We start from the raw sequence: 19,578 nt of genomic DNA on the forward strand, positions 1-19,578 counted from the left end.
GCTAGAGTTTGGAGTCCCCAGACAATTTGTTCTGTGTTAGGTGGACCCTGATGATGGGTGATGCTCAAACCTAGAGGGATTCCATTGAGAGGATGTCGCAGGAGAACCCCTTCTCTCAGCTGTGTACACACTGTGCTGTGTCTCAGGGGCAGCTCATACAAAGATAGGAATTGATCACTTGCCACACCAGCTGATGACTTGCTAATTTGAAAGGGCTATTACAGATCTGTCATTAGAGAGGGAGCTTCCCCGTGCCTTTCCACACACCCAGATATTAAACACGTATGTATGTTGGATGTAGAAAACCTGTTTTTTTAATGTCTGTGTATAAACACTTGATCCTTGCTGCCATTAACCTTCACGTTCCAACTTACCTCTTCTCCCTTCTCCACCCAGCAAACGTTTCTATGACACCAACACCTTCAGCAGGGCCCCCTTTATCTCTCAGGAAGGACTCTACCCCAGTGATTGCAAACGTGGTGTCGCTTGCCAGCACACCAGCTGCTCAGCCGACAGCCAACTCCAATAACGTTTTGCAAGGTAGGCGGCAGACGTGTCTGTTCTCCTCTACTTACTAGGCCCACAGCTTTCGTTTTCTTGGTTCCTCGGACGCACGTTGACACTGCTCAGTATGGAATGAGCACGTCTGCATGACCAAACGGGTGTGAGTGTCCCTTTGGGATCCCAAGCCCAGAACTGCCTTCAGGGTTGAAAAGGAAGGAAAACAATTTTTCTATTTTCTTTTCCCCCTAACAGGTGCAGTTCCTACTGTAACAGCAAAAATAATTGGAGATGTAAGTTTTCCTGAAAATAATACCTACTAATGAGTTAAATATCACTTCTATTTATGTTCTGCCTTCATCGCTATGTCGTGTGTCGACTTTTCCTTCATTGTCTTTTAATTTCTGATACATATTTTTTAAAACCAACCTTCCTTCCTTCCTTCCTCCCCTCCCCTCATGGCAACTTCAGCATAGTTTAATTCATGGGATGGGTTTCCCCCAGATGTATTGGATTCATCCTCAGCCAATATTACTACTAGAAAAGAATTGTTGGGCATGTGGTTGTGTTTACTTGCATTGCGCACATAACTGATGTTACAATGACTAGTGGTTTTTGCATTTGCAAAATTAAGCTAAGTTGCAGGTATTTGTCTTAAACCTGGGAGGAAAAACTCCTTCACCAGCTTTGATTCTCAGGCTTCCCTAGGAAGTGAGAATTGTTTGTTTAATTTATCAATTTATATAGCTGCCCATCTCTCAGCCTGGGCAGTAAACATAGGATTAAAAAATCAACAGAAGGAAGAACAGACAGTCATAATTGCTTCATATCATCATAAGGACATAATGGCACCCAAGGACAGTCTAGCTTAAACCATATAAACACAGAAAGCCATTAATGGTCAGATTCCACTTCCAGACCCCCATACCCAGGGGAACATCCAGGCCTCAAGGGTTTACAGAACGCTACCACTGCAGAGCTTACTAAAAAGTAAGATGCAAGACGCAAAATCATAGGTGTAATTCCATCAGTGGGCTTCCTTGGAATGGAAATAACCGGGAACAAAAGGGAAGAGATGGAGGCACAGCAAACTCTTAACTGAGGCTTACTGGCCATACTGCCTCTTGTCTGGATATCAGCTTTTTAAGGACGTGTAACAAACAGGGAGTGACTCTTGTTTTCTGACATGAAACTAGGCAAGTACTCAGACAGACGCTTTGAAGCTCCCACCCTCACAGCCACCCCGGCTCCTCAAGAACAAAGCCTTGCTGTGCAAACCCATAACCCAGACCAAGGCCACTTCTTGCAAGCCTCATACGCAGCATAAGGAATGCCAAACCGGTAAGTAACAAGCAAGGGCTGATCGCTGCTTTGCCCTGCAAGAAAAAAGTTCGGCAATGTGCATCACCGTTCAGGGTATTGGGATCACTGAAAGTATCTTGGTGGAATGTGTAACTGAACACAGTTGTTGTTTAGCTTCAGCAGTGTGGCAGGGAGGAGGGAGAAGTGAGCAAGGGGCTAGTGTGGAAAAACTCCATTGTAATACTTTTAATAATTGCTGGGCTGGAGATACAACCACCTTGCATGGTATCCCTAAGCCTTAGGGTTGCTCAAAAACAGCATGACTGCTCTGACTTTGAGAAAGGAAATCCAGCAGCTACTGAGCCCTGTTGCCATTGATAAAGACAACATAAGAGTCCATTGCCCGAGGAGTGAGTCATCTGCTTTTTTTGCCGGCCAGGAATTACCTTGAAAGAATGGCAATATGGTGGGGGGGAGTCCCAGTGAACAAATGGGCATGCCGAACGGGGTCGTGAGTTGCGTGCAGCCATAATATTTAGCAGAAAAGAATAATGTGTTTATATGAATGGACCAGCAGCTTTTCTCCAAGAATCACATCTTGTCTTTTTAACATGGCAATGGAAAGAAGAAGAAGAAGATGTTCCACCCAAAATCATTATGGTGCCTGTTCCCATACCAGTGTTTGTGCCAGTCCCACTTCATCTCTTCACCCAGTATACACCAGTCCCTCTGGGAATGCCAGTCCCGGTGAGTGATGTGTGGGGTCCCCCTTTCTACCAGTCTGGCTTCCAAGGTGAGCAAGCCAAGGACTGACTGGGTGGGCTTCTACCTGGCCAAGATGCGGTGCCTTGGCAAGACCACTTGCGATTATCTGAAAAGAGTGCTGGTCCCGGTATGCGCCGATGCGTCGCATTGTTGAATGACAGATTAGGGTTAGATAATCAATGTTTTGGCTTCCAAATGCTAATTTTTAGAAAAGACTGGTAATCCCTTTTTATCAGCCCCTTATTCCAGGAAGACTCATCCCAACTACGTAATGAGCTGCTTAGGTAAGAAAGATATACTCCAAGGGTGCTTTCAGACAGTGTTTGCCAACCTTTAAGGCAGGGTTCCTCAGCCTTGGCAACTCTAAGCTGTGTGGACTTCAACTCCCAGAATTCCTCAGCCAGCAAAGGGACTGCCTAGGCATTGGAGTCCATAAGTTTGGGTAGGTAGCAAGAAAAGAATCAAGGAGCTGACAATCCTGTCCTTATCAAGGAAACTGAAGGTGGGAATTAAGGACACTCACTACCACCAGGCATATGACATGCTCCTCCCACCTCTGCCAAGAGATAACTCTTTCAGGATTTCCCCAAAGAGGAGGAGGAAGGTGGATTTGGAGACTGCAGGGCTGTGCGCAAATCCCTGTCAACGAATCCCAGGATGGGTCGCAGTTAAACTGAAGCCTTAACTATTATGGAGACACTCAGCTTCCCTTAAGGGGCGGACTCTCTTGAGACTGCAGTGCTCAGGTTTAAGAATGGAAGCTGGCTGTTCGTGACAAGTGACGCTTCAGAGCGGGTGAGAAATAAGGTGGTTGCTGGCATTTCTTTCCAGGTCCCGGTTCCTCTGTTTGTCCCCCCTGCCCCAGAGAGCACCAGCAAAGCCAGAGAAGCCGTTCCAGACGTCAAAAAGAACTCTGCCAATCCCTTCGAGGCCGATCTCCTCCAGATGGCAGAAATGGTTTCGGAAGATAAGGACAAAGAACACTCTCAAGGAGGTGGGTGGATTTCGTCTTGGAGAAGGCCAAGGGGATGGCGAACGAACGAAGGAGGGAGAGCAAATTTGGAGGAGAGGGATTGGGGGGAATCCTTGTGGGGAAATTTGGTGGTTTTTTGGGGGGGCGGGGTGGGAGTTGCCAGAAAGGATGATTCTTCCCCTTCCTCGGGTAATTAGAATCTGGAGCACTTGGGCCGCCTAGCAGCTTTTCCTAACTTACTTACTTGAGGGAGATGGGGAATGGAGCTGCTAAGGTTGGGGAGCACAGACGGGGGGAAAGAAAAAGCCTCAACAGAAAAATAAAGGAGGTAAGTCAGGGGCCCACTTGTCAACCCCCACCCCAGAAAATTAAGAGGCATTTAAGCAATGATGTGTTTATGTAAATTGCATTGAAGTCGTCGTTAGAAGATGACCCTTGAGTTGGAGCCGTGCAGAGATGAAGGAGCAAAGTGTAATTTGGAGCATTAGCACCTTCAGGCAGCACTTCGCACCAAATATTTTTTCCCCCAGCATTTCATCTCAGTTGCAGGGGGCAGCCGGTCGAGCCCAGGAAATTGCAGTTGCTTTGAGGCGGGGGCTCCTAAATGTTTTGCCATCACACCTCCCTTTAGTGTAATCTCCCCTGCACGCCTCCCCTAAAACTCCAAACACCAAAATGAACAATGAAAACAATTCAGTGAAACTTTGGGAAAGGTGGATTTATTATAACACTGTAACTGAAAGGTTCTTCACACCTCCCTGGACTCTTGTCTGCACCTCTCCAAGGGAGGTACATATCACAGTCTGGGAAGCCCGGCTTTGAGGGGTTCCCCAAAGGTGCTGCATGCACATTCACATGCGTCCCAAATCCCATTCTGCCCTTCCAGTTCAGATCTCTGCACAGCCTTAATATCAATGATTGAAGTAACGATGAAAGGGGAACACCTGTCATGAGTACTGATGGCGAGCAGGAGGGGGCCTCTATCCAGGGGGGAAAACGCATGCGTAGTCCTGAGGAGTTAAGCAGCCATTCAAAGAGACACAGATCAGACCCGCCTTGACTTTTGGGGTTTATCTGTCTGGGTTTTTCCCACACTTCTTCAGTTTGTTAGGATTCTGTTTTATGTAGCAGTAATAAACACTAGAGACCTACTCCTTGTCTCAGTGCGGTTCCTGACTGTTAGGACGACATCGGAACATTGTCCTGGATAGGCTTGGGATGAAACAAGTCAGGGATTAGCTCAGATAAAGTGCACCTGTTTTGCATGCATAAGGCCCCTCCCCATCAGCTTCGGTTTAAAAGGATCAGACAACAGGTGATGGAGAAGACTTTATTCCAGAGTCCAGCTGAGTGGCGGCCTTTCAGAACAGCAGCTGTGGCCAGAGGTGTGCACCTGATTCCCAGGGATGCATGCCCTCTCCCCAGATCCTTGCAGGCTGCCCCTGTAACTCCTCTAGAAGCCCCTCTAATAGTTATACATTTTCACATGACTGGAAAAAAATAGGAAATAATTATACTACAGGTAGTCCTCATTTAACAACACAAATTGGGACCAGAAACTCTGTTGTTAAGCAATGTGGTTGTAAGTCAGAAAACCACATGACCAGGCCACTTAGCAACAGCAGTTCCGGCAGTTCCAGTTGCTGTCATTAAACGAGGACTGTATGGATCATTAAGCGAAGACCTCACATGACCACGATTTCTGACTTCCTGCTGGCTTTCCCATTGACTTTACTTGTGGGAAGTCAGCAGGGAAGGTTGCAAATTGTGATCATGTGACCATGGGACACTGCAATGGCTGTAAGTACAAGGTCCGGTCATAACTATCACTTGTTCAGTGCCGTCATAAGTTCGAAGGGTTGTTGAATGGGTGGTCATTAAACAAGGACCACCTGTAATTCTATTCAGTTAAAATTCAGTGAAAGCAAATTTAGCTTGATCCTAGAAACATCTGCTTTTTGGAATAAGATTTCAGGCCTGTTATGTAAAGCTCAAGAGAGAACTTTGGCTTAGACGGATTGAGGTCCCTCTTGAATAAATTTGTTTCATGTAGCATTAATTAAGTTTTGGAATTGTTGCTGAGTATTAGTTTATTTTAGCCATATCTTTCCATCATCTTGTTTCAGGCTCTCAAACATCTGAGCATGAGCTGTTCCTGGACCCCAAAATATTTGAAAAAGGTGAGTCCATAACTCAGGGTAACAGAGATCCTCATATACTTAAACATCCAAAAAGGAATTTTAATAATCCATTATTACTTTGGTGGAGAAAAATAGGAAGAAATAAGCCACCTTTTTAATAAATTGCCGTATCTAAACAACATTATTCATTTAAATAATTAAAAGCAATTATTTAACTATTTAAAATACTTTGGTTGTCTTCAAGACCTTTTGGGTAAAAAGGTTAAGAACGGGGAAGCTGGAGATGACCCAGAAGGCAATTTGGATATACAGGTAGTCCTCACTTACCGACTGCCTCCTTCTGCGACCGCTTGAAGTTATGACGGCACTGAAAAAGTAGGTTTATGACTGGTCCTTGAACATGAGGCTGTCACAGCGTCCCTGCAGTCACCTGATTGCAGCTCGGACACTTTGCAACCGGTGTGCATTTATGATGGTCGCAGCATCCCGCAGTCACATGATCACCATTTGCAACCTTCACAGCCGGCTTCCAACAAGCAAATCCAGTGGGGAAGCCAGCAAGAGGTTGCAAGTAGCAGTCATGTGGTGTTGCACTTAAAGACTCACAGTGATCCACTTAATGCCCGCAGCGGAGGTGATGTAAATCTGCAGTTGTGCGACATTTCACTTAATGACCACGTTGTTCAGTAATGGAGTTGCCAGTCCCAATTGCAGTTGGTAGTGGGTTGAAATTACAGAAAGGCAGATTTCAACTGAACATGAGAAGAAACTTTTTTCTGACAGAAATAGCTATCTAGAAAACACACGCACACCCAGACACACCCGGACACACACACACACCCCTTGAAGGTTTCAGTAGAAGCCAGTCAGCTATTTCGTGAAAAATGTCCTAGTTGTGAGCGTTGTACCTTGTGCAGGGAGGCAAACTAATGACCTCGGTCTGCAGCAGACACGTGGCTTCTTTAAGGACCAATTTTCTAGTTGACTTTGTTGGGCCCACCTCTCAGCTTTCTCCAACCCTTTCTGTACAGGTAGTCCTCGCTTAACAACTGTTAGTTTAATGACGATCCAAAGTTATGGAAGTTGGAAAAAGTGCTTTACGACCTGTACTTACACTTATGACTGCCACAAAACATCTCACCACCCCTGCAGTCCCGGGATCGCAATTCGGGCACTTGGCAGCCAGCTCTCATTTATGACCAGTTGTAGCCTCCTGTGGTCATGTGACTGCAGTTTGTGACCAATGGGAAAGCTGGACTTGCTTAATGGCCCGTGATTCACTTAATGGCCATCATAAAAATGGTCATAAAATTGGGTCCAGTCATGTGATTCACTTAATGACCATGTCGCTTAACCAGTTTCCTGGCTCCTATTGTCGTTAAGCGAGGACTACCTGTACAGGTACTACCTGACCCTGTATTCAGCTCCCTCCCTTCTCAATTTCAGACCAGGGCAGCACATACAGCGGGGACCTGGAGTCAGAAGCGGTGTCGACCCCCCACAGCTGGGAGGACGAGCTGAATCACTATGCGCTGCGCTCCAGTACAGTGCCTGAGCCCGAGCCTGAACCAAAACAGTTCTCCAAAGGCGAGCTGGAGCAGGACCTGGAGGCCGACTTCCCGTCAGGTGTGTCAGCCTTGGCAGAAAATGCTCCAGAGTGTGAAGGTGTGGCATCAGCTCCTCTAGGCCACAGCCTTTTATTCCCTGCACCCACCTGCCGAGTCATTTATGATGTGCCCCATTATTTAAGATCAGCCCTAGCTGCTTCCACCCTTCCGCTAAATCTGTGCCTTTGTTTCAAATTAGATTCCTTTGACCCAATCAGCAAAGGGCTAGGTCTTCATTCGCGTGCACGAGCGAGGCGGAGACATAGAGACGGTTTTCCGCAACCGAAAAGAAGGGTAAGAGTCACGGTCAGATTCCTTGTTTATTACTGAAACGGGAAGATCAGAGATGCTTTGCAAATGGGTTGACGGTGGCCGTTCAGGGTGCTGGGTGAGGTCCTGCCTTCTCCAGCGGTCTAAGCCCAGATGGCGGGTTTTAATTTAATCACAGAACCCAGTGACCTAGAATATCCACAGGGGAGGTGTTCTTCCATTTTCCCTGGGAAAACGCTGCCGTCGGGCTGGAATGCCTTAGATCGGTTTCAGCCTCTGTCAGCAACAGGCTAAGAGGTGGCGGTTCCGTTGGGAGGAAATGTCCTGGGTAAAAAGGTAAAAGGGACATCTTCATGCTGAGACAAGGAGGCTGTGTGGACAGGCCGTTGAACTCCTCTCTCCCTATCCATGGCACAGGGGTAGCAGGCTGGAGCCCTGAGTTCTGATATATCCCTGGATGAATCACCTGTTGGCTTGCAGAGTCTCCATTCCTGATCCTCTTGTCACTCATCAAGGCTGAGATGTATGCCAATGAGCTATTTAGTTTCTTAGAAAGCCATTTTGAAGAAAGAAGGAAAAGGGAGTGGCAGGCCAGAATACCCAGTCCTTAGAAGTTACTGAACTGCATAGTGCTGTCTGTTGCTTTCTCTGTATTCAACCCCATTTTGATAACTCTGTGGAGCAAAATGCCTGGCTGTGCCTCTGGGGCAGTTTTAGTGGGGTCTTTGCATACTTTGTGAGTAGGTACATACCTCATGCTAAAGTGTAATGTGCTTTGTTTAGTCTTAGCTTAGTGTGTTGTGTGTGGTTTTTTCCCCATTCAGTCTAGAAGGGTCTCCTGGGTCCTAGCCTGATGCCTTAACCCCTACACCAAACCGGCTCTCCAGCATGTGGTGTGAACCCAGCCAATTGTGGTTTATTCTACAAACTGTAGTTAAGCAAGGCACAACTTAGCCCAGTGCACAAACCATCTTTTATCGGCTTTCCTTCCTTCAGGGCAGGAAGAAGTCCATCATTTCTGTGGAACCCCGGATCCTGGTGCAGAGCTCATACCCAGGCTGTTCTGTTTCTGGGATGAGTCTCAAATACATGTATGGGGTGAATGCCTGGAAAAACTGGGCCCAGTGGAAAAACACACAGGAAGACCAAGGAGACTTGAAATTTGGAGGTGATGCATTTTTGTTTTGTTTTGTTTCGTTGTCTTCCGAGTTTGGATTGAATGAGGGAGGTTAAAAAGCTTGGCTCAGCCTTTGAACAGAATAATGTTGAAAGGGTAGGATGGGTGGTACCTAGATGAAAATTGCAATGTAAAAGACCTTGGAAACGTATCATTTAGGAATGCTAGAAGTGGGTTTCTGAGGCCCTGATTCTAAATTTTTCAGTAGAAAGGCCCATCTAAGGCAGCTTTGGGCTTCAGTTCATTGTTCTACTTGCTGTGCTTGTGGCTCCTATGTACACGTGAGGATTTACGTTTATTATTTTTATTCTTTGCATTTGTTTCATTTGCTCCTTGGCTTACCTCCATTTAGGGGTGGGGTCAGAAAAGTCAGGGTGGCAGCCACAATCATCAGGTCAAAGCCCCGTCCCCTTTTCACGTATGGTTGCGGCTACCATCCTGACTCTTTTTACTATTGGACCCCGTCTGTGCGGACGCCTCTGCCTCCGTCGCAGATCAGTCCTGTGGGAATCGCCTCAGTTGCTGTGGCCACAAGGACAGAGCTGATCACCATCCCCTTCTGATGGCCAAGGGGTTGATCTGCTGTGGGTGCTTCTCCTTCCTGCAGTTCGGTCTGTGAAGCTCAAAGAGGACATCCTCTCGTGCTCCTTTTCGGAGCTGAGTTTCGGCTTGTGCCAATTCATCCAGGAGGTGCGGCGACCCAACGGTGAAAAGTATGACCCCGACAGCATCTTATACCTGTGCCTTGGAATTCAGCAGGTTACTTTTCTTCTTTACATCCATTTTCTGGAGTCACATGCCTTTATTTGACCGAGGAGGAGGAGGAAAAACAATCTGTAGAGAAATAGCAGATGGGCTAGTAATTATGCTGGGCTTTTATGAACCTCCCTTGCTGCCAGTCTGTTTCCAGGTTCAGCTGAAGGTGCCAGCTTTTAAATGCAGAGACGGCTTTCCCCTCTCTACGGCTGGCCTACAAATCTGAATATGGAAGAGAATCTCTGTAGCTCAGGGTTGAACTGTGGAGGCCTTGGTGCTCTCTTGAGCTTGGCTGTTTTCCTGCAGACGTTTCATTACTCAACTAGGTAACGTCATCAGCGCCAGTGAGTGTGGGGTTTTCTCCCTGATTAAGATAGAGCAGCTTGCCCTGCCTGTATTGCTGGAGGTGTGTTTTTCTTCTTGGTACTTCCTTGATTACCAAGGAACTACCACCTTGATTATCAGCTCAGAGAGCACCAAGGACTCCACAGGTATGAATATCTCAGGCCCACACCTGTAATACTGTACTTCAACACATCTGAAGGCCACCTGGTTAGAGAAGGCTTGCCCACGGGCCCCATCCATGCCCTGGAAACCTTGGGTGCTGCTGTATCAAATTATAATGTTGAATGTGCAACAAGAAAGATTAAACAACTGCCTGGAGAATAACTTTATCAACTATACTTAATTTAATTAACCTTAAATGTAAGTGAAATCAAATCAGATCAAATAGAACTTGTATCCTGGTCCTTCCCACTATTTTTGGCAAACCAGAAAACCAAGCATGCCCCTTAGTCAAGAAAAGGTTGCACGCCTCTACCCTAATGGCCTGGGGCAAAGTTACCTTAGGGCAGGGGCACTCAAGCTGTGGGCTGGAACCCCTTGGGGCAGGGCGTCCCAGACTTTTTCCTTCATTACCCAAAACTGCTTATCAGAAAGTCCTTTTTACCCAATGTAGGTAAAACACTTTAAGTCAATTTAATGGGTTCATCTGTCGTTACCCAGAGGTAAAAACATTTTTTGTCAGCCCTCCCAGGTAAACCAGATGGGAAACACGGCCAGATGAGCCACTTCTGTTGTTAGGCTACATTGACAGAATCTTGCAAGTCTGAAAGTACAACTCTCCCGCCATCCCTTTTTACCGCCTGACCAGTTAGGGCGGATCCTTCCTAAGTTTCTTTCCCTGCCTGTTAGGCAGCTGCGGGCTCCTCCCCCTTTTATCTGACCATGCCCTAGGCAGCATCTCTCCCCCCTTCTTCCAAAGTCATTCTCACATTCCATCACACTTTTGCAGGGACTTGTCCAGGCAGTCGGACACAATTGAACAATTAAAAAAAACCCTTGGGAAGCACTGCCAGGGGGGACCCAAGCAACTTACAGGAAAGTCTCCACTAAAAAAAACGAAACAGAACTCTGACCAGGCTTCCTCAGGCAAAGGGGAAGGCATGTCAGCACTTCCTGTGGGCCTTGCTCTTTTCTTTGCCTGCACGAGCCGCCTGCAGGCTTGGCTTGGGAAAGCGGGAGCAAATTCGATGGCGCCCCTTCTTTGAGGGCACAGGCAAAGCGGGAGCACCGTTAAAGCTTGCTCTGGGCTTGGCTTGTTGTTTTGTCTGCACCAGGCACCAGTGGGCAGTTGTAGTATCCTCCAGCGTAGTATTGGAGGAGCCCAGGTGGTAGGTGCTTATTTACTTCCAATATTTTGCACTGGTCATCGATCATGATAATGTTCGTTCTGTTTCGTTTTTTCCAGTATGTCTGTATGGCCACAAGTAGGCAATCACCTATCGAATCATAAAAACATCAAAAGCCCTACCAGCGTCATAACACTCTAAAAGCATGAATAAAGTTTAAAATTGTCTGTTGCTGGTTGGGTAGGAAGGAAAATGTAGGTGTTGGTCCCCACCACCTGTCTGAAATGCCGTTTTAATCATTTCCCCCAAGGCGACTGAAGTAGGAACTAGCTTTATCTTGGGGTGGGGTGGGGGGCTGTATTTCAGAGTTGGAGGCATTGTTACTGATTTATTTATATAGGTGTCCAAGAACTCAGGAAAGCAACTCTTTGCTCTTTTGCCCCCTCCCTGGCTACCAGGACCAGTTTGAATTACATCTCTTACAGCTTTTCTGTGGGCCAAAGGGGTTGATAGCCAGATTTCAAAATTTCAGTTTGGGGACTGGCCAGATTTCCAAATTGGTGGCACTCACCAAGAAATCCCCCACACCTGTTCATTTGGACCCGGCTTATCAATCGTATCAATGTTATACAGCATATGAAGGATACTCAAGGTCGTGCTTGAACGTAGGGCTGGTGGCAGCGGCTCCCTTGTGTGAGCAGCTGTAATTTCTGGCCGTTCCCCAAACCCTCTGTCTGGAGGACAGAACCGACCCTAAACACATCGAAGGTGGTTGTATGAAGATGGGAGGACAGGACTGAATGGAGCTAGGCCAGAGGCTCCATCTCCACATTTCTCTACAAACACAGTCATTTCCCCTATTTTTCTTTCTTCTCCTTTGCAGTACTTATTTGAGAACGGTAGAATAGATAACATTTTTACTGAGCCCTACTCCAGGTTTATGATTGAACTTACGAAACTGTTGAAAATCTGGGAGCCTACAATACTTCCAAACGGTAAGCTTGGCAGTTCGTGCGGTTTGCAGGGCTGCTGGTGGACCTTTTGAAAAGGGAGCAGATACCTTTGGAGGAGGACGGGGCTGAATTCCAGACGGGCACCTTTGATTTGGGCGGTGCGAAGTGGGCACTCTGCTTTTCCTCCCCTCTCCAGGTTACATGTTTTCAAGAATCGAAGAGGAGCACTTATGGGAGTGTAAGCAGCTGGGTGCCTATTCCCCCATTGTGCTCTTGAATACGCTGCTTTTTTTCAACACCAAATACTTCCAGCTCAAGAATGTCAGTGAGCACATGAAGCTGTCCTTTGCCCATGTCATGAGGCGCACCCGGACTCTGAAATACAACACCAAGTTGACTTATTTACGCTTCTTCCCGCCTTTCCCAAAGCAGGAGGTAGAACCAGGTGGGTAAACCTATCCTTCTTGCATTCTTCCAGGGAGTGTGGTTGACACCCAGTCTAGCCTCCACCCCTGGGATTTCTTCCTAGTCTCCCATCCAAGTACTAACCAGGTTGGACCCTGCTTAGCTTCTGAGGCCAGCAAGGTCAGCCAGCTGCCGTTTACTGGGGAGCACAGAAACCCATTGACCGGGACACTGATACAACCAATATTTTCATTTCTTTTTCCTTTTCCTACTTTTTTCCCTCCCATCTTTTGGATTAAATATTTAGGCTCTAGGGTGAAGGTCATATCTCATCAGACTGCCTCCTTTTTTGAAAATAGTTAAAGGGAAGATTGGAACATTAGTCCCCATTTTCATGCAGGAGGAGATGGGGTAATCTTGGGTTTCCCCAGCACAACGATTTTCCCAGGAACATGCTGAAAGTGCTAATCAAGGACAGATAGTGGAGTGGTTTATCTCTATGTGTCTATCTCTGTGCCAAGCTTCTAGGACTTCCCTAGCATTTTGGGATTTAGCTTGGTCTAGGATGCTAATAGTTTCCCAGTTGAAACTATGGTTGAGTCTGTCCATATGTTGTGTTCTCCATAGAGATAGGCCACATGGTTTATCTCTATGTGTCTCAATGGCTGAGGCCGAGCTCCACAACACATGGATAACACAACGCATGGACACACTCAACCATCACTCGCACTGAAGATGTTACCTAGTCGGGTCATGAAACGTCCGCAAGCCAACCACCAAGCTCAGGGAGCACCAGGGACTCCACAGTTCAACCCTGAGCTACAGAGATTCTCTTCGAAGGATAGGTAGCTCCAATATCAGGAGCGTTCAGGTTAGCAGCAGAATTTTAAGCAGAAGGGAGACTCAGAATCATCCGAGCTGCTTCTCCAAAGTTGGTTTCTCCAAGGAGAAGACCAGGACAGCCATGATGGAGTGCTGGGAAGTCTCAGGTAGCCTACGCCCTTAGACTGCTTGTTCAACACACAGGTCTGCACTGTGCCCCAGTTAAGTGTATTGTGGGATCTCTCACACACACACACACACACAGACACACGTTCCCCACCCCTACTGTGTCCCATAATGGTTGCAGTGATGGCCTCAGCAAATAGCCAAGAAGAATGTTGAATACGATTTCCAACAGTTGGGAGTCTCTCTCTGTGAGTCGCTGAATACGTTACCAGATAAACTGCAAGATCTCCATAGCCTTCATTCGGTTTTCCTCCCGTTTTTTTCAAGTGGGGATGCAGCCTTTTCTGCTTAGCTAGAGCTGCCTCCTACCTGGGCATTAGCGTGCAGAGCAACAGCCCTGCTTTAATAGAAAGTGGGCGAGGCCGCACCCTTGGAGCTTGGTTATCTTTTTGTGTTTTCAACTGGGGGGTTTATTTCAGAAGTTTCATTTGGCTTTTACTGCATTTCCAAATAGAAAAATGGTAGGAAATGGCCACGTTGGACCAGTAGAATAGCAGTGCAAAATAGAAAATGTTGGGCTTTAGGTGAAGGGCCTGCATGATTGCTTCTCATTAAAACACACCTTCCCAGGCAAGAGAAAACCTCCAGACATCTCCCTGAGCAGCGAACTGATCATGTGACTACACACAGTCTGCAGTCCAGGCCCCGTGTTGCCATTTCGTCTGCAGCCGTTGTGTAGGGAATGTTGGCCATTTCACAAGGAACACTCTGCAGGAAAAGGAGACTTTTATGTGGTGTTCCCCGCCCCCCCCCCTGCTGTTGGTTGTGGTTTTCTGGGTCTTTGTGCCCCATTTCCCATCCCCAGTCTTTCTTTTCCATCTCCAGATAAATTAGTGGGCAAAAGAAAGCGTCATGAGGGCGAAGAAGCTGTAGAGATGGTTGAGAACACTGACAATCCCTTGAGGTGCCCAGTTCGGCTCTATGAATTCTACTTGTCAAAGTGGTGAGTGATGCCCCCTCTCTGGACTGTTTTCTTCTCAAAGAAAAGACCCAAAGGAAAGATCCTTGCAGAGCGATGTTGAATGGGCCAACGCTTACCCCATGGCCTGCCCAGATATCTCCCCCTTGTTCAAGTTCACAAACTGCCTTTCCTTCAGAGCTAGTGGGAGATAGTTGGGTGGGCTCCAGCAGTAACGTTTCCCTCCTTTTCTGAGCATGTGGATCAGAGGAGCTGTGCCTTCATTTTTCTGCAGGCTAGGTCACAAATCACTTTTGAAAGCTGAATCAAGCATCCAGATAAGCTCACTCTTATTACAGTTAAGGTGATGTGGGAATGCCTATCGGATTGGCAAGCGACACAAAATTGAGCAGGTTAGCTAATATGGCAGAAACGAAAACAACAGTGATCTATATAGGTTGCAGGAGCAGAATAAGCGAGAGAAATGCGGAGTTCTTCATTAGAAAAATGAAATCAGATGCACCCAGCTGTAGGATAGGGGATGCCTGATTTAACCACAGCACCCAGAAAATGGATATCGAGATTGTAGACAAGCATAGTGTGAATATTACTCAGCAGGGTGCAGTGGGTACAAAAAGGCAGTTCCAGTTTTAGCTGCATCAATATTAGTATATCGGGCATCAAAAAATTGTCCCTCCAGGTGCTGATGAACCCATTTCTCACTATGCTGGCTGAGATGCCTGGAAATGGACGTTTAACCATATCTGATTTTTCGATGCCAAAAGTAAATTCTCAATCACAGGAGGAAATTCTGCACTGGTCAGATCACCACTGATGATCCATTTCTAGGCCACTGTATTTTAAGAAGGTTCATGCAAACAGGAATCGGTTTGAGAAAAGAGAGTAAGGATAATCAAGGGACTCAAGCCCTGTGAAGGGAGGAAGGAACTGGATATTTTTTAATTCTGAGAAGATGGAAAACATTTCGGCCAGAAGGATGTCAAGATCTGTGTCCACTGGATCCAGAAGGCTGGATAGGAATGCTGGATTCAAGTGGCTGGAAGGCAGCTTTCAGGCAAAGATAGGAAAAACCTCCTAACAGAGTCAGGATAGAAAATGGCGGGTGGGGGGTGGGGGTATTCGTAGTGACTGCAAATGATAGGCGTTGTAGCCTAATACAGCTAGATGTTGACACGGGGAAAGGCAGGAATAGGTCATTCCACCTTGACGATGTAACGCAGCTGTTGAGTTCCAAACTGAGAAATTACTAACACTCACAGTCCATCCCTGACCTCTTCAGGTGGTCTTGGGAAGCCCCTGCGCACTCAGCGTCAGCCGATCCCTCCATACATACGTTGCAGAGGGATCAGAGCAGCCCCTTCTGAAATCTGGCACTACTGTAATTATAAACTTTTATAATCTTTAATAAAATCACTATCGAAAAAAAATGAAATCTTGTCAAGAAAACTGCAGGGACTTGTCCAGGCAGTCGCCAGTGTCAGTCAACACTGACTCGAAGAGGAAGAAGGTACATGAATTAGAGACTAAAAGAATATGTAAAAAGCGAGAATCCGAAAGAAGGGGTAGGAGCATTAGGTGGGGTAGGGGAGCATAAGAGGTTGGTATCTGGATGGCTCTGTCTCTCAAGTTGCAGAGCACTCTAGTACAGCGAACTTGGCTGACTCTGCATTCTTTGCGGGCTGCCTGCAAACGCTGCCCCTCTCTTTCCCCACGCAGTTCGGAGAGCGTGAAGCAGAGGAGCGACGTCTTTTACCTCCAGCCGGAACGTTCGTGCGTCCCCAATAGCCCCATGTGGTATTCCACTCTGCCAATCGATCCCGGGACTTTGGACATCATGTTAACGCGGATCCTCATGGTAAGGGAAGTGCACGAAGAACTTGCCAAAGTTAAACCGGAGGACTCGGATCCGGAGCTTTCGGACTAAGCTTGGGCGAAGGGGAGGTCCTCTCTTCTGTTGGTTTGTTTGTTTTGGGTTTTGTTCTCTTCCCTCTCCATGACACCTTGCAAAAAGCACCCAACTGAATGCACCCAGACTTCAGAAAACCACTCATGTCACAACTCCCCCCGGAAGGCACAGCGGACGCTGCAGCAGGTTGCGAAACTCGAGGGACGGAAAGCGGCAGAAGATGCAGGAGCACCGGAGGGCTTTCGGTGGCTTCGCTTAAGATGAACTGGAGACCCGTCTCTCCCCCACCCCCAAGTGGTGCTTGTAGTGGAATAAAAAACAATTATGGATTTGTTTTTCTTAAAAAGGAAAGCAGTGGTGTATATCCTTCCCTCCTAACCATGGAAGCAAAGGAAGCTAGATGAAGACCCCTGGGTGATTTTGCCATGTAGCTGCTACCCACGGATCCATGGGGTCGCCTAACACTCGCTGTAGGACGCAAAGCAGAAGGTAGACGGAAGCCCATGGACATGCCATCTGTAACATACACACCAGATCCCTCCCTCGCCCTACACCCCCTTTTATAATTTTTGTTTTTTTAGGGAAAACTTGGGTTGTTCAAAAGGCTGACTCAGCCACAAGCTGAAGCAAAGAGGGGGAGACTTGGTGGACTGCTGTGACACGTTCTTGCTTTTGAAAACACTGGCAGCAGGAGCAAGCCAAGTTTAGCCAGGCCACCTCCACAATGGTTTGATGAGGAAACAGCTCATTTCTGAATGAACTCACACACACATACACAACCACCCCATGCAGACGAACAGGGTTTGGTACTTGGTTCTCTCCCCACCCCCAAACCACTTGACTGCTTTCATAACAGCAAGATGTTCAGAAGTGGTTCCTGAGAAATTGTGCCCCCTCCCTCCCCGATTTTTTCTTCAGCCGGCCTAGGCAGCGACTTTTCCTCCACCACCCATCAGTAATTTTACAAATTCAGGAGAGTTGGGACTTCGGAGGCCTTGCAAATTTTTTGTTGTTGCATTATCCCATTTGTTCTTTTAAACAAGGCGTCATAATCCTTGGTTAGCATGACTTGTGTCCTTTCACTTCCACTCAAAACGGCATAGAAATAAGATTCCAAATTTGAAAGAGAATATGGGTGGCTTGGCTTTGTCTCCCTCTTCCTCTGGGTAGAAATCCCCTTTATCAAAATGCAGGGTGCTTAGGCTTAGCCAAGTCCATTTCACCATGTTCTTCAGGCTGAAGACTTTTTCTCAGTCTCGAAGATCCCTTTGAAAATTGAAACTATTTTTTAAAAAATGGGGGGGGGGGAGAAATTGTATGTTTTTATTAGCAGTTTTGTCCATTCACCAAATTTCTAAAAGAGTTCTTTAAAAAAAGCAAAAAGAAACACCCTGTTGGTCTCTCCAGCATTGAACAAAGCCTTTTGTGTATGTATGTGTGCGTGTGTGTGTGTGTGTGTTTGGGGTATTCTTTTTAACAGTAACAAAGGTTAACAATAAAATCAGAAAGTAGTCTTCTCTTTTGCTGTTGTGTATTTGATTGTTCTGTCCCCTGCCTGTAATGAAATCACTGGTGTATTTTTGAAATGCAGAAATCTCTGTGAACCAAGTCTTTTCTAAGTACCTGCCCCCACGTGATTCCTGTAGTCTAACTTCCCTCCACTCCCCACTTCCATCATTTTTAAGCAGATACCCCACGTTTTATTTTAAATATTAAGGCAAATAATTAGAAGCTCAAACAGAGGAAGAGTTGTTGCAGAGCTGTGACTTTTCCAATAAATTTCCCAATTTGAATTACATGGATTTTTTTTAGGTGTTTTTAAACACACACACACGAATCTCCTCCTGATGTACCCACACAGAAGTCTTTCCCCTTTACCAGCTGCATGAATTTGCAGTTGAATATCGGATGTGCATACAGGTAGTCCTTGACTTACAACCACAATTGGGACTAGAATTTCCATCGTAAGTCGTGGTCGTAAGTTGAGCTACCACGTGACTGGACCCATTTTACAATCCTTTTTATGGCGGTCATTAAGAAAATTGTGGGTGGTTAAGGGAATCCAGCTTCCCCAGTGGGCATTTTTTTGCCAGAAAACACCAAAAAAAAGTCACACATGATCACCTGACTGGGGACGCCAAAACTGATAGGAAATGTAAGCCAGTTGCCAAGCATCCAAAATGCAATCCTGTGACCGTGGGTGAGTGGAGTGACATTTTGGAATGCTTTACAGGCCATAAAGCACCCATTCTGAGGCAGTCATAATTTGGGACCATTTTTAAATGAATGGTCGTAAGTCGAGGACTACCTGTAGATTTCAACAACAAACATAGTTTCCTGGCACTTACCAAAAGAAAAAAATTGAGACAAGGAAGCACCTTTGTTTAATATGGCTTAGTGTGTGGCTTCTGTAAAAAGCAAACTTTTAAGTGGTGTGATTGCGCAGAAATGTGCCCAGAGTTCTAAGATGCCGAGGAAGCCATCCAAAGTGCAGCTCTCTCTGTCCAGCAGACTATTCTTGACCTTTCCCTTTAGGAAATCATTATTTTTTTTGCTTTCAGGGCACAAATAAGCAGGGAGGGAAATACCTTGGCTATCTCGTGTAGGGAGTTCTTCAGCTCCCACCCTTCCAAATATTCCAGAGATGTTCTTGTTTGGAGTTGGGGAAGAGAGTGGTCTATCTGAGACTTTGAATGAAGAAAAGCAGGAGGGCTCCACAGCACAACTCTTGGGGTTTGGGAAATGAACCCCAACCCTCTGTACCAAGGTGGTGGTGGTGGGTTTTTTTTTTCAGAGCTGAAGCCCCAGTTCTGCAGAAGCAGAGATACTGGATTATCCCCAATTAGCGAAACAGTAAAACGGGGTTTGGTTTGACTCAATCGTGTTATGTAAGCTTGAGCAACTGTTCAATAGACCAGTAAAGGGAACCAAGTTACTGGAAGCACGGGCTTAGTTGTGGGATCAGACTGGCCTACGCTTGTCCGATGGCAAAATGCAGGAAAATGGCATCAGTTTCTCAAGGGGGCACCCTTATCCAAGATCAGCTATCCCCAGCCAGCCACCCTCCAAGTACCTCGAGACTGCAGTTCCTGGAATTCCTAGCAAGCATGGCCGTGGGGAGGCTGGTGCCCAAGGACTGCTAGATGTTGGCTGGGTGTGTAACAGTCTAATTTTCTAACCACTTACGAACAGGCTTCTCAAAACGTCTCTAGACAGCAGGTGATTTCCCAGGCTTCCACCTGCACAACCCTGCTGAAGCTGATA

General features: G+C 46.6%; 1 protein-coding gene across 5 annotated transcripts in view; it reads left to right on the forward strand.

Moving 5' to 3' along the window:
• ZMYM4 (zinc finger MYM-type containing 4) overlaps positions 1-17,829 on the forward strand; it is a 57,905-nt gene extending 40,076 nt beyond the window's left edge. For 3 of the 5 annotated variants that reach the window (XM_063312130.1, XM_063312127.1, XM_063312128.1), the window contains exons 17-30: positions 397-540; positions 757-794; positions 1,698-1,842; positions 2,429-2,550; positions 3,400-3,562; positions 5,668-5,721; positions 7,129-7,308; positions 7,489-7,583; positions 8,556-8,727; positions 9,344-9,495; positions 12,007-12,118; positions 12,273-12,521; positions 14,315-14,432; positions 16,125-17,829. In XM_063312130.1, the coding sequence (XP_063168200.1) occupies positions 397-540; positions 757-794; positions 1,698-1,842; positions 2,429-2,550; positions 3,400-3,562; positions 5,668-5,721; positions 7,129-7,308; positions 7,489-7,583; positions 8,556-8,727; positions 9,344-9,495; positions 12,007-12,118; positions 12,273-12,521; positions 14,315-14,432; positions 16,125-16,332 (1,952 nt within the window). In that variant the 3' untranslated portion in view covers positions 16,333-17,829. Of the gene's footprint in view, positions 1-396; positions 541-756; positions 795-1,697; positions 1,843-2,428; positions 2,551-3,399; positions 3,563-5,667; positions 5,722-7,128; positions 7,309-7,488; positions 7,584-8,555; positions 8,728-9,343; positions 9,496-12,006; positions 12,119-12,272; positions 12,522-14,314; positions 14,433-16,124 lie in introns of those variants that run through there. The other 2 variants (XM_063312129.1, XM_063312131.1) reach the window with 2 other exon arrangements.
• The last annotated feature ends 1,749 nt before the right edge of the window (positions 17,830-19,578 follow it).

The sequence above is a fragment of the Candoia aspera genome, chromosome 10 (genome assembly GCF_035149785.1).
Source record: "Candoia aspera isolate rCanAsp1 chromosome 10, rCanAsp1.hap2, whole genome shotgun sequence".
Classification (NCBI taxonomy): domain Eukaryota; kingdom Metazoa; phylum Chordata; class Lepidosauria; order Squamata; family Boidae; genus Candoia; species Candoia aspera.